Raw genomic sequence first — 14730 nt, 5'->3', positions numbered from 1 at the left:
ACAGTGTGTTAATAGAGGAATTTGGACATATGGTCCGTTTCTGTATGAGTTACTCTGTTTGCTATACCCTGTCCACCTCTTCTGCTGACTGTGTGTCTCTGGCAGGTGTCTCCGCCATTTCTCCCGGAGTGCAGAGTCTCCTGGCCACACAGTCCATTGAAGATGGATGTGACTATGATGATGTCGGAGTCTCCTGACCACACTACCCTCTGAAAAAGGATCTTAGTATGATTATGTCAGAGCACTGTGCAGCTTTGTAGAGGATTCGTCCTGAAGTCAGTTTAGAGTTTTTAACTGAATAATACCATTACAATATGCCTTGTGTTTCTGAGTCATCCCTGTTAAAATACTGTTATCTTTCCCTTAATGTATATAGTTCTGTAGGTTATGAGGTGTTTGATTTCAGATTATCCAGTAACTGTACAGCTGAGAACCTGTACAGTACCCACACAGTCACTGGCCTAGTGAGACCTTGTTATTGTGTCTCCTGCTGTGTCTCTCAGGCTGTAAGACTGACCTGCACTTTTATACCTTTACATTGAGAGACACTGCACTACAACAGAAGGTCTATATGTCCTGCAATTCCAAGATAAGAACTGAATTGTGATTGTTGTTTCCCATTGTCTACTGATTACAGATGTGTGTCATTATCAGAACAAGTAGATACAACATTAATTAATGATCAGTTAATCTGGTCTGATTTCATGTCACTGCCACTTACAGATGCTACATATGGAAAATAATCTGCATACATTATAATTGCATCTGTATATTTAGATGCATAAAAGCATTGCACACAAAGAAAAATGACCACCATTCAACCCAGGACACAGCAGCAAGGCTCAAATTCTAGACTTTTCAATCTGAACTGATGACCCTTCCTTTCTAATGAGCTTTTCAAAGACTGAATGTAACCTATATGTTGTTGTTTTTTGTGCTGAATGATTATTTTTTAAAAAATCTTAATTACTCGGATAAGACAATAAGACTAGTGTTGATAAGATGATTGTTGGGCAGGCATCTGAACACACAGAATGAAAGATTCATTCCTGCTCAGTGGCTTTTCTGGTTCTCCTTTTAGTTTAATTTAGCTTTTTATATTTGCAGAGGAAATTTTTAATATGTTGTTAATCTGATTTATTTACTACACATTGAATGTACTGTATCACCTTGAATTAACCTTTTATATAAAGCTTTATTTTTCATTGATCTGGTAAAAGTCATTTTCCTGGTCAGTAATAAAATAGTGAAAATAGAATCTTGCACAACAATGTATCAAGCTAAGATTGTTTTCCTCTCTAGCAATTTAGAATGACGTTTTAGAGTAGTACAGCTGTGAGCTTTTGAAAGGACGTACATTGTGTTTCCACATCCACTTCCGGATACAAATAATGTTTCCATGATGATAGAACTTCACAGATCCAGCAGCTTGGTAAAGAAGTATAATAATACTGTAGCCAGATGATGAATATCAAGGTATTGAGTGCTCAGCGCTTTGGATTTAACTCCCCTGGCTGAAGAAAGCATAGTGCTGGTAAGAGATCACTGTCTTCACATCCCCTCTCCAGGGAGAAAATCCTGCAGCAGTTGTGTTGCGGTGGACCCTCTGTAGCCAGGGAGCTGTTATCTGCAGGGAACCAGAAGTATGAGGTTAGAATTTGACCTCCACCTAAACTTATCTGAATACCATTATATACAGATGCAGCCACTCAGAACACACAGTATTTCTCCCAGTAAGAAGTTTTGCGGTGCCTTATGCAATTCAATGGCCAAAGACGATCTATAGGTTGCACTTAGATGTTAGTGAAACAATTACTTCATTTATTCTGTTTCTCTACTGTGCATGTTTAAATCCACTTAATATTGAATATTAATATGGAATTTTACAACTAAGACTACATTTTGGTAGCTGAAAATAAAAACAGAAGTACTGTATATCACAATTTTGTTTTGATTTGAACCAATGTTTGCATCTCAATAATCCATTCATCCTTGAAAGAAGCAAAGACAGATGTGTTTTGAATCTCACAATGATCCTGTTCTCAATCCAAAAGAAAGGTTTAATGAGATCACACTAGAACAAAAGTCAATTTCCATCTGAAATGATGTCCCTTCAAACAATTTGTAATATCTTCTAGAAGTAGAAGCCTGGTTAATTGCTTAAATTTAAACTAATCAGGACTATGGGAATGAGATTTGATTTTGAACTGGGATTTAAATAAATAGGAACACTTCACTACATTGTGCTTTATGTATTATGAATCTGGTTGAAAGAAAGGTGTTTTTTAATTTCTTTAATCAAAAAGTGAAAATTTGTCATTCACTTAGACGTCCAACGAAAGCCGAGTGAAAGGTGAAGAGCCTCCTGTTCTGAATTCTCCTCACGTTTTCTGGACTTGTAGACTCCTCACTCTTCCTAAAAGTGCTGCAGATAAAGGTAGTTGTCGGGAGTTCAGTTAAGTGGTAGAGCACATGCCACTCATTCCATTCAGCGGGGTCATCACCCTGGAGAACACAACGTTTCGGCCGTGGAGCCTTCTTCAGGTGTGAGAGAGACAGGGCCTATTATTTGGCCTATTATAACTTATTATCTGTATCTGCAAATCCCCAATATTATCTCATGAGAAACACAAGTGTAGAGTCAAATCAAATTAAATAATACAACAAATCTATTCAGTTAAGACCCAGATGTAACAGAACACATTTAAGACTTACACCCCTTTAAATATGTATTTCCTTAATTTCAGTTCTCTCCACCAGGATACCTGGAAATTCCCAAAAGCATAATACAGCTACTAAAGTACTAATGTTAAAGATAACATTAAACGTTATTATTAAGATATCACACTTTTATCAATAAAATATGTATTGATAAAATTCCTTGTGAATAATTGTAGTGTCTGGAAAGCAATTTTAGTAAAATATAAAAATAATTTTCAAACAAGTGGTGCATCAGTTCATTACTTAATGAAGATATTATTTCCACTACATTCAGGACAGTTCCAATGTAATCTATTGTTCCGCTTAGTCTGCTACTTCAGTAACATCTAATGGGCAGCAGCTGTTATTTTAGGTTTGTTGCAATTGAGAACAGGTTCAGTACAGAGCTGCTGACAAATTTCAGAGGCCAAGTTTGTTGCAACTGACCCGTTGTAGCTACCAATCAGCAACAAGGAGAAACAAACATCAGTTTTGCCTTTTTTTTTTAAAAAAGGGAAACAGAGTAGTAGTTATTGAGGTCATTTCAGGTACAATGTAAGAACTAAAGTTAACTAGTCCCACAGTAATGTGTGGGGTCCTATCAACAGAAAAAAAATAGTTGTAACCCAAAAACACAACAAACACAAAATGAGAAGTCTTCCGGGAACCTAGGTAAATCCCTGTAGTGGTCTAACAACTATAAAAAAACAACCAAATGCACCAACTTCAAAAGAAAAAGAACATTTAAAAACAAATCTGGGGAACAACAAAAACAGAATCTAATGCAAGAGCTTTATCAAGTCTTCAGTGCTCCTCTCATCTCAGTAGACCTCTCTCATATATTTGTGTACAGGTCAACTGGAGGTACACAGCTGATAGTAATTTAAGTAGGGAGCTGCGTCAGCATGCGTGGGCATGCTGCAAAGGGAAAAGTATAGGTTTATTCCATGCTGAAAAGAGAAGGAAACACAATGTCTCAGCTGTGGAGTCTTCTTTGATTGTGACTCGAAATAAACCTTTACCTTTACTTGTTCGTTTGATGTTAATTTATCTCCATCAAATACCTAAGAGTACCTAAACTCGACAGTTGCTTTCGGTACCTAAAGGCACTGCTCCAGGTGAGGCTTGAACTCACAACCTCGTCCTGATTCCGCTGTGCACTGCTGTCTAAGTACCGCGTGCTGACCGATTGCGCCACTGGAGCTGTGCAAAATATGCTCCTCATACAGACTGACGTTGCACAAACAGGGTGAAAACAGTTTCGGTTGTGGATCCATCTCCTCATGGGGAAAAGCAACAGTAAAATAGCAAGGAAAATACAAGAAAAGAAACTGAAAGAATTGTGCTAACAGCAAAGGGGGACGGAGGGAGGTGGTCGGACAAGTAAATTAACCCGGCGGATTTTTTGTAGCGACATTTTCAAGTCGCCTCCTTTACACGCAATTGCAGCCCCGACACTGAGAGAAGCATGAGAAATGGCTTCAATTTCAATGTGAAGCGCAGTACAGGCTCGATGGCTTCACATCTCCCATCAATCAAATAAAATTGCAGTAAAGCGATCTAAATATGACTCTTAAGTACTGGGAAAGATGATTATTTTGAGCGTGCCTCCCAGGGTCTGCTACGAGGCTAAAGTTGGCTTCTTATTCGCGTTTTTCGTTCCACCTTAAATGGTGCTGCTGTGATGTTATATCTCTTCTTGTGCCGAAGAGCAGTCATACCTGACCCGTCTGGAATGACCACTGACAGACTTTATCCAGAAGCGACGGCACCACTCCCAGTAGAATGAGTGAGAAATACAGCATGACATGGGTAGTTAAGGGGCTCCCAGAATCCATCTTTCCTCACATTACTGTTTTTTTTCAATAGCATTTTGACCTTTTTCCACATTCAGATTTTTTTCACATTTAATTAAATCTCTTAATCAAAAACATTAAAAAGAAAACAAATGGAACATTTTTTGGAACAATAATTAAAAAAAACTTTCAATGCCTTGGTTGTACAATGCCATACGTGTGCACACCCTTTATAAAGGAAGTTGCAACAATGCTGAAATTTAAAGAGCATTTCTGTAGAGAAAACAGCATTTTTTCTGCCTTGATGTTAAGCTTAGAGAGTCTGTCTTTTAGAAATTATATTTCTTAACACCTTGCACAGCCTCCCGACAGACTAACACATATTTTTTGGAGAAATTGTCTCACACACCGGAAAACACTAACGTTTATTTATGTGAGAGTATGTAAAACTCAGGCTTTAACAGATGTTCATGGTGTTTCACACGGGGTGTTACCTTTTGTAGTGTTTCCAAAGATGTGTTAGCGGACCACAAATTATCTTGAAAAGATTTGGGTTTGTACTGGCTGGGATTCAAACACGACTTAATTATTTGGAAGGCACCTGTACCACCAACGCACTTCCGAGAAGCACCTGGAAATTATCACAATCCTCTCTCTCACCTACAAAGTTATGGAGACACAGACGTCCAATGAAAACTCAAGGCTCCACTCAAGGCTTTATTCACTCAAGGCTCCACTCTTTTGTTGTGATGTCATTTTAATTAATATTAGCTTTGATAAGGTGTCATTTTTGCCTCTTAAAGGTAAAGTCTGCTCCTTTCTTCCTGGTATAGAAAGAACGTGTTCCATCTTTGTTTAAAAACACCACTAAAAGTAAATTATTCAGCTCTACCGCCTGTGTGCATTGACAAGACATCTCAAAAGGACATATTAAATAAGAACACGATCCTTCCTGTTACCATTCCTGTGCCGGGGCGTTGTTTCACCCTTTTACGTTAAATCATCAGTACTGCTGTTTTTCTATGCATAGTTTAATCAAGAGCACTTAAAAGATGCAAAAAGCTTTCAAATAAAATAGAATTGAAAGACAGTCGAGTAAGGAGGTAGAAAAAAGCACTCCCCCGTCTGGGAATCAACCACCGTCGCCCATGTAACTGGATACAAAAATAACAGATTAATTTGTGCCCAGTCTCTTGAAGCTTCGATGCGATTATTTTTCCTTCCTTATTTCTTCATTCCTATGAATTTACTCTGTAGTAGAAGAAACGCAAAAGTGGGAAACTGCAGGCATTCTTCGTGAGTGGTGGATTGTGATCAATGAGCATTTGCACATCTCTAAGTCTGTTCCATAAAATTTTTCATCGGGGATGTAGCTCAGTGGTAGAGCACATTCTTTGCATGTAAGAGGTCCCGGGTTCAATCCCTGGCATCTCCAGGTGCTTTATGTTATAGTACTCACATCGCAATCTTCTGTTGAGTTAGAACTCTTTGCTCGTGTTCAGAGAGAGACAGGTTTACAAAATTAAATGCAGGCACACTCGACGTGCTGCAGAGTTGCGCTGCTGTTTTAAATGTACCTCATTTAGTTCTGTTTAATCTTAAATTATTTGAACTAATAATTTAGTTCAAATTCAGGAAATCCAGAGATTGCTTCACACTTGTCGTGGCTGTTGCAGAAAACACCTGTTGAATCTCACCTGGGATTTCCTGAGAGATTATTCAGCGAGCGAATCCTCCTTCTGAACTCCGCACTAAACTGAAAGCTTCACGAACTCCTCACTCCGTGTCCTGTACTGCTCTCGTGTAAATGTGAAGCACAGCCATAAACACACTTTGAACTTTTTCCGTTTGTTAAGGTAAATGAAAAAGAGCATGACAAGTATTGATCGTATAAAATATCCATGGCACAACTCGAGAAAGTACTGAAGGACTACACATCGACTCTTGATGATTACAAGAGATTCAAGAAACACAACCGTCCGCACCTGGGTTTGGATCCTGAACGCTAGAGTTAAAAGAACATAAGTGATGGATATGACCTATAAACTCTCTTAATTGTCTTGTAGTTTATGAAATAAAACAATTTCTTAATAATTTCTTACTGTTGATAGACGATTTATTGAATTTTAACAAAATCACAATTACAAACTTTTTCTGTTAAACTGTTATTCACATATTCTAACGTAGATAAACGTTAGTGTCTTCCAGTGTGTGAGCCAATTTCTCCAAAAAATATTTGTTAGTCTGTCGGGAGGCTGTGCAATGTCTTTAGAAATAGAATTTCTAAAAGACAGGCTCCCTAAGCTTAACATCAAGGCAGAAAAAATGCTGTTTTCTCTACAGAAATGCTCTTTAAAATTCTTCACTGCTGCAACTCCCTTTATAAAGGGTGTGCACACGTATACAACCAAGGCATTGAAAGTTTTTTTTTTAATTATTGTTCCAAAAAATGTTCCATTTGTTTTCTTAATGTTGTTGATTAAAAGATTTTATTAAATGTGAAAAAAATCTGAATGTGAAAAAAGGTCAAAATGCTATTGAAAAAAATCAGTAATGTGAGGAAAGATGGATTCTGGGAGCCCCTTAACTACCCATGTCATGCTGTATTTCTCACTCATTCTACTGGGAGTGGTGCCGTCGCTTCTGGATAAAGTCTGTCAGTGGTCATTCCAGACGGGTCAGGTAATGACTGCTCTTCCGCACAAGAGACACGTGACTTGCGAGGATCCCGACAGTGTCAACTTTCTTTCAGAGCCTGGATAACTCAGTCGGTAGAGCATCAAACTTTTAATCTGAGGGCCCAGGGTTCAAGTCCCTATTCGGGCGGTTGAACTGTTCTTAAGTCTATTGTGAATGTCATTCTAAATAGTCCTTTATCTTTCACTCTTCTAGCTGTACTGTGGTTATTTTAAATGTCTATTACCTGTATTTACAGTAGTGTATTTAGTGTTTCATTTCACAAACCAAAAATGTTCAAGTAGATCTTGTCACTCTACTCCACGTAATCATCTAAATTAAATCACAGTAGAGTACAGAACACGCAGTGAGGAGCTCACACAGTGAGTACTCTTGAATACGACAAGAGGAAAGGCACACTGCACATCAGTAGTATAAAGCGACACCTTTCGTCAAACTTTTGACAGGTACCACGCCTGCCTTTTCCAGCCAATGGTCGTCCACGGTGTTTGGTTGTCCCGCCCCTTGCCATCCAATGGCGTGTTGTTATTTGTGCATGTCCCGCCCCCTCAGGAGCCAATGGTGTGGGTCGGAACCCCCGCCTCCCCCCGGCCGGTCGGTCCGGAGCCTCAGGGTCCCAAAGCCCCAAGGCGGCGCATCCCTCGCTTTAGGTGTGTGCAGGCGTGTATTGGTTTGGAAGGGGACCATGTCTGCCGCGGGGTTGAGTGCGCTCTATTATAACCCTAGGAAATCGGCTAGTTACGGCGGCGCGGGGAGTCTGGTGCGGGCCGCGAGATCCCGGGGTGTGAGCGGCACCAGCCGCAGCCGGGTGGCCCAGTGGTTGTCCGGCTGCACAAGCCGTGTCTCCAAAGCAGCAGGGGTGCAATCATGCACACACACACTGACTGCGTAAAGTCTCACGGAAAGAACTCGCAGGACAAACACCATGTGAAATGTGAACCGCTTTACTTCAACAGGGGGTTTTCAAACAGTGAAACAACGCAGCACACATGCATTACCGGCTCCTGTTTGCATTCAACAATTAAATGTTGGTGCGGAAAATTAGTTCGCTACACATAACCACCACCCCAACATTGCTGAGAAACTTTGCGGCATCTGAAAAAGCATTCATAACCCCCTTCCGCTCCCCGTGTCTAAAGCCATGCGAACCACACTGGGTGATCCAATCTAGCAGGGCAAAAAAATTTGCCTGCGTAATCAGCGGGATGGTGTTACCACAGGTTCTGAGCAAAACACGCTGTATTTTGGAATACACACTGTAGAACCCCTCAGGCTTCCTTTTCTGATCTGAAAACATCAGATCCGCAATAATTTCACTCAAGTTCTTGACATACACATCTATCTCTTTAACAAATTTAAGGACCTTAGCATTCGACTCTTTGTTTTGCATATCAAGCTTTGTAGAGAGAAGTGTGTAAAGCACTCTTAGTAAGAATTCAGACGGCAGTCATCAACCAGGACCCCCTTTAAACAGTGTTTGAAGATGCAATAAACTACTGCTTTCACAATCTGGGGCATAACATCGGGCTCATTAGGGACATAAGCATCAGCTTTATTAACATTTGGGCGAACACACAAGCATAGACACGAGACATTCACTTGTGCCGGTAGGCTGAAGATTGACCCGTCCACATCCTCTTTATTCTATTAAAGGAAAAAGAAAAGGAAGGCTTAACAAAATAGACATGCTTTGTACCTAAAATATTGAGCATTTAACGCGCTTGTGAGCTAAGGTTTTTCGTTAATATTTACCATTTGTAGTGTGGCATCATCGCTAGCACCCGGCAGTTCTTCAACATCTGGTACCCCAGCTGAACTCACACCCCCGCCGCTGTCACACGGTGTAGAGGGTGGGGTCGGGTTTTGCTAAAAAGAAGATCAAGTATTAAAATGACATAGGCTAAGCACCGATACAAGTACGATCAGAAAAATATTTTAGCCGCCTACCTCTTGACTTTGTAGAGTAGCGGACCCCGTTGTTTCTTCACACAAAGAAGCCATCTCAGCACCTCTGCGGTGTCTGACAGCTCCAAGCACGCACTGCGACTCTGTCAGGCCGGAGCATTTAAGAATATGCGCCAATGGTGTAACACGCCTACATAACACAAGACATTTTTCAATTGGTTGTGATGACCCCCCCCCCCCCCGATTTATCGAGCGCGAAAAGTATTCACACATCTGTTTATAAGTTTTAAAGTATTAACACACAATGCAAACACAAATGTTGTGTTTCCCCAGAAAATAAATTTTAAGTTTTCTCATTTACAAGCACACCATGTATTTCACGCAAAAATGTTCTTAACATTATTAAAAAATAAAACCTCAAAACGTCAAGCTTGTTTTGTGAACACGTCCCTATAAAGAACAGATAAGTTTTCGTATAGCGTTAATAAAAAACATTTTGTTTCATAATATTCGTAGCGGTCTGTTGGTGAATCAAACACAGACACCGCGGCACATTTACACCACGTTTAACAGCTATGAAATTTAGAAATCGTTGTATGTCTTAAAATAATATAGATTTTAACATTATAACGGTCTATATTCACTTATCAGTTTATAAGTTTTAAAGTATTAACACGCAACGCAAACACAAATGATGTGTTTCCCCAGAAAATAAATTTTAAACACGCAGGGGTTGGTCTTAAAGTTTTTAAAATAACGTAATAAGACACAGTTTATTTTTAATAACACATTCGCGCCACAGCATTTTTGAAAGTTTGAGATAAATTTCCACACAGCGCAAGCGTAAAAGTTTTTAAGGTATTAACAGACAAAAAATGATGGGGTGTTGTTTTTCATACTTTAACAGATTGGTCCTAATGTTCTAAAATTGTTTCCCAGTAGAGAAAACCTCAAAACGTCAAGCTTGGTTTGTGAACACATGCCTATAAAGAACAGATACATTTTCTTATAGCGTTAATAAAAAACATTTTGTTTGATAATATTCTTAGCGGTCTGTTGGTGAATCAAACACAGACACCGCGACACATTTTCACCACGTTTAACAGCTATGAAATTTAGACACCGTTGTATGTCTTAAAATAATATAGATTTTAACATTATAACGGTCTAAAATGTTTTCTAAAATGTTTTTTTAATTTCTACAGCCCAGTACGTGCACACCCAACGATACCAAAGATTAATGGTTTTATGTGGGGGGGGTTCTTAGAAGAGTTTATCGGTTTGTGTATAAGTACCAGCGGTTTAACAGGCGAAGTTTTGGCTGCATTCCATTTCTTACAGTCTCACGTTATCGCCTAACTCGTCAGAATGGATCACACCGATCAATTTAAACAGTCTGAAGATATTCTATTTACAGACTTAACGCTGCTCGACTTGGTAGACGAAGGCCGGACTCCATGAATTTCAGCGGTATGTATATCCGGCTTTTTGTGAGACAATTACAACGTCACGATGCATGTCTCATGTTTGATATAGTTACAAAACGTTGTATAATATTTGTATACTAGACAATATTGAATTATTATAATGGAATTACCAGGGAGTTGCTCCATAATGTGGTCGTGACTGTGTGTATCTATTCATTTCCATTAGCCCCAAAAACCACAGCTGTAAAAAGGCCAGTTACCGCACAGTCCAACACTGGTGAGTATTTACGACAATGTTTTGAATAACACTTTACGACCATGTGAGTCTTAAAGACACCGGGGTATATACTCCACACCAAAACTCGTGTGTCTATTCCACAGACGCGGGAGAAGGGACAAGTCGCTACACATTTAAAAAAACTCGTTTGGGGTTTACAATCCCACCGCAAAACCTTGTGGAGACAGATGTTCACGCCATACCAGAGGGTGCGGGGCATATTATCAGATCGCCTGAGAGAAGAGGTCGGTATTATATAAAACATTCTTTTAGCATGGCCATTTAAACGTGTCTATAATAAAAAAATACCAACCGTTTTTTGGTAATTTGCGGTGTTGAGTTCTTTCACTAATGGTATTTTCCCACTCCGTGCAGACCCCGGACCTTCAAAAAATAAACTGTGACGCGCCAACATGTTAACTGGGTCAACGAGCTCAAAACGTCTGAAATCAACAAGCAAAGGTTAATATAATTTAAGCGTGGTCAAGATGTGTTATGATCCACTTACGGCAAACGTTGCTTCTTTTGTTAGGATGTTAATTCGCTGAAAGATCCTACATCGCGTAGTTTTCTGTTTGGGAGTGTTAAAAAACCTTATTTTAAAACTGCTTAGCTTTTAAAGTTAAAAGCGACTGGTCTGTGCGCGGGTCTATAGGCCGTTAACCACGCTCTAGTAGCGCCACCACAGCCGTAAAGGAAACCGGTGTAACAACATGTCTGGGTAACTTGTTCCATTCACCCACAGCCCTGTGTGTAAGGATGCGCCACATGTGTGGCGTTTTTATCATAGTTATTGTAGTTTTCTGATTTTGACAGTTTAGATTTCATTGATTGTTGTGTTGAAAAGTCTTTTATTTTTATCACCGTGTAGTTTTCTGATTTTGAGATGTGGAGCATTGGCGTGGTAATAAAAAGTATTTTATTTTTTCACACAGCCGCTGTATCTACGAGCGGCGAAACAAATGTGGCGGAAACGTCGGACCCCAAGGTGGTGACTGCATCGGAGACGGCTGTTAAGACGCTGACCAAAGCCAGACGTGTCAAGCCTGCGGAGAGAAATCATAACGTGCCTAAAGACTTTGTGTTGGGTGATGTGCTAGATTCAGTGCGCAGTATTACACAGTCACTATCAACGGCGATCACTAATGAGGTGGCCAAAAAATGAGCTTTAGAGCGTCTAAAAGCGGTTTTAGCCGGTGTACAGACCTTGTTTCCAAAACAGATCCAGGTTTTCACCGCTAACCTCTTAGATATAATTTCTACAGAAGATACCGCTCTAAACTCAGGATTTCAGACCATGATGATGATATTTCATGCTTCATTGGTGCAAATCCCCGGTGATAAATGACTAAACATGCGGTCTAAAAAGTGCTTAAAAGACCGACCGCTTGCCAACCACAAGCTTTTGTACATAAATAAAAGAATTAAACTGGCAAAAGCATGTTTGTTGTGTCGTCAAAGATTCAGAGAGAGGCATCAGATTTCCCAAGAGCCGCCCGAACCACGCAATGAGAATGCCGTGGTAGAAAATAACTTAAGGCCCGAGGCTGTTGTAGCAGAACAGGATGTCGGTAACCGAGAACCGGTTGTATTGAACGATCTGAATCAGGTTGGTGGCAGTGCAGGGGCGAATAGAGACCCCTTAGTTTTCCTGGAGCGTATACGTAGTTATAACAGGTCTTATAATAATTTTAGAGCAACAGAGCACCATGAAGAATGTCATATGTACAGGCTATAGACGCTGTGCATGGTGCAATCCAGAGAATATTGGATGAATTTTCTCCAAACATCGGGGCGAATGATTTTGTACAGCTGCGTTTGACTGCGGGTGGTTTTAACAAACCCTTGTTCTCACGCAGGAGACACCCCGGAGAATTAAATGCTGCCGATTTTTTAAGCCACATCTCGGACCTCTTACAGAGCCACACAGAGGTTCTCACCGATGACAGCCTCCGCTTAGTGGTGACGATAGTTAGGAATATGCAGGGGGGTGCCCGCCGAAGATTTAAATCCGTTCTGTACAGCCGGGTAATTGCTCAGAAAAAAGCACACCTTATCGACTTACATTACACTGGCGGTAATCTGTGTTTCGACGGGTGTGTGTACGGTTTGTTGAATGAAGGTTGTACCAATAGGGAAATGTTACAGAGCGCTAAACGAATGCACAAAGAGTTGGGTTTTCCAGAGAATCGGAAAATTAGTTTGTCAGACATAAAAATTTTGTACCACGATCAGGGTGATTGGAAATATTTTACAACGGGGCCCACACCACCAAATTCTAAAATACTTTTTGTTCTACTGCATGAAGAGCATTTTTATGGGGTTTTAAATATTAAAGCTTTTGTGGGGGCGGCGTATTTTTGCACTAACTGCCATGTGGCGTATAGCCACAAGAACGCACACGCCTGTGTTAAAGCTTGTAAAACCTGTTTAGATCCCCAATGTTGCAAAATTGATGCAGAAATTCAGAATTGCCCGGCCTGTAAGGTCTTTTGTCGTAGCTCTCAGTGTGGCGAGACACTTGCGGAATGCGGCGACGGGTGTGAGTAAGTGTGAGCGCAGGGTCTTTTGTGAGAAATGTGGGGTTTATAACCTCGCAAGTCACAAATGTAAAGAGAAAATGTGCTCGCGTTGTAACAACGTGATCGACACCCCTGACACACATTTGTGCTACATACCGCCTTTGGACAACCCCAAAATTTCAAACAAGTACATTTTTTTTTTTACTTTGAATGCATGCAAGAAACGGGGACACACATACCAAATTACGTCCACGCCCTTCATATTGACAATAAACGAAGCTGGGAATTTTATGGTGAAACTTGTCTAAAGGATTTTGTGTGTAAATTTATTGATAAACGTTTCAAAAACCATACGTTCATATCGCACAATGGCAAGGGATATGACAATTACCTAGTAATCAGACAGTTGTTAGCTGAAAAGATGGACGTTGAACTAATTAATCAGGGTGGTAAGATAATGTGTATGACTGTAAAAGCTCTGAACATCAGATTTATCGATTCTTTAAACGTTCTACCTATGAAATTAAGCAAACTGCCGGCCGCCATGGGGTTCCCTGGGGCTAAGGGGAATTTTCCACACTTGATGAACACTTCAGAAAACCAAAATTATGACAGCTCGCTGCCGCTGCCAGAACTTTACGGCGTTAACTACATGCTGCCGAGCGAGAAAGCCGGGTTTTTGGTTTGGTATGAAGAATGCAGGGGAAGTGTGTTTAACTTACAGAGAGAGTTGAAACGTTACTGCCAGTTGGATGTGGCAATTCTAAGAGAAGGCTGTATCAGGTTTCGGGACGAGGTCATGAATATGACCAGACAGACACGCATGACTGAGTCAGGGGCCGCCTGTGTTGTCTGCATCGACCCCTTTCAGTTTGTGACCATCGTTAGTGTCTGCATGGCCATGTTCAGACTTATGTTTTTACAGGAAGAGACGATTGCGTTGCTACCCCATGAAAATTACCACCGCCAGCAAAAACGATTTTCTACACCCAGCATTCAATGGCTTATGTACATCGAACACACAGAGCCCGTTAAAATCCAACACGCGTTAACCACGGCCAGTGAGTTCAAGGTTGGCCCATATTTTCTGGATGGTTATGCTGTAATTGACAGAGTGCCGACAGCCTTTGAGTTCAACGGTTGCTTTTTTCACGGTTGTAGCGTTTGTTATTGTAAAAACGATTTTAAACGATTTTAATCCGCTGACAAACACTACTTTTGGTTGGTTGTACAGAAAGACGATGGTGAAAATTAATTTTCTCAAAATGAGAGGTTTTAACGTGCGTGTTTTGTGGGAGCACGAGTTCAGAGACATGCTTGTTGAAAATGGAGACTTGGGTAAATTTCTAACAGCGAGTCGCTTTTTGGGGGGAGAACAAATGAGATTTGTTTGCATTACACAGCGC

At 40.4% G+C, this 14730-nt stretch overlaps 1 protein-coding gene, 2 long non-coding RNA genes and 1 other non-coding gene across 4 annotated transcripts in view; 3 read left to right on the top strand and 1 right to left on the bottom strand.

Moving 5' to 3' along the window:
• Positions 1-1209, top strand: part of LOC148668515 (antigen WC1.1-like) — a 31922-nt gene extending 30713 nt beyond the window's left edge. The window contains exon 15 of the mRNA XM_088632412.1: positions 106-1209. Within this exon, the coding sequence (XP_088488538.1) occupies positions 106-197 (92 nt within the window). The 3' untranslated portion in view covers positions 198-1209. The remainder of the gene's footprint in view (positions 1-105) is intronic.
• A 4650-nt stretch (positions 1210-5859) lies between these two features.
• trnaa-ugc (transfer RNA alanine (anticodon UGC)) lies at positions 5860-5931 on the top strand. Its single transcript has one exon. It is a non-coding gene; the product is annotated as a tRNA-Ala (tRNA).
• A 2190-nt stretch (positions 5932-8121) lies between these two features.
• LOC148668513 (uncharacterized) lies at positions 8122-10806 on the bottom strand. The gene is made up of 4 exons (XR_015936966.1): positions 10696-10806; positions 9141-9288; positions 8946-9059; positions 8122-8837 (listed from the first exon to the last, which is right to left on the bottom strand). It is a non-coding gene; the product is annotated as an uncharacterized LOC148668513 (long non-coding RNA).
• A 38-nt stretch (positions 10807-10844) lies between these two features.
• On the top strand, positions 10845-12227 carry LOC148668512 (uncharacterized). Its single transcript, XR_015937020.1, has 3 exons — positions 10845-11047; positions 11178-11264; positions 11738-12227. It is a non-coding gene; the product is annotated as an uncharacterized LOC148668512 (long non-coding RNA).
• The last annotated feature ends 2503 nt before the right edge of the window (positions 12228-14730 follow it).

This window comes from Lepisosteus platostomus, chromosome 5, assembly GCF_059453375.1.
Source record: "Lepisosteus platostomus isolate fLepPlt1 chromosome 5, fLepPlt1.hap1, whole genome shotgun sequence".
In the NCBI taxonomy this organism is placed as follows: Eukaryota; Metazoa; Chordata; class Actinopteri; order Semionotiformes; family Lepisosteidae; genus Lepisosteus; species Lepisosteus platostomus.
Note: the sequence above shows the minus strand (reverse complement) of the source record. Positions and strands in the feature narration are given on the sequence as shown.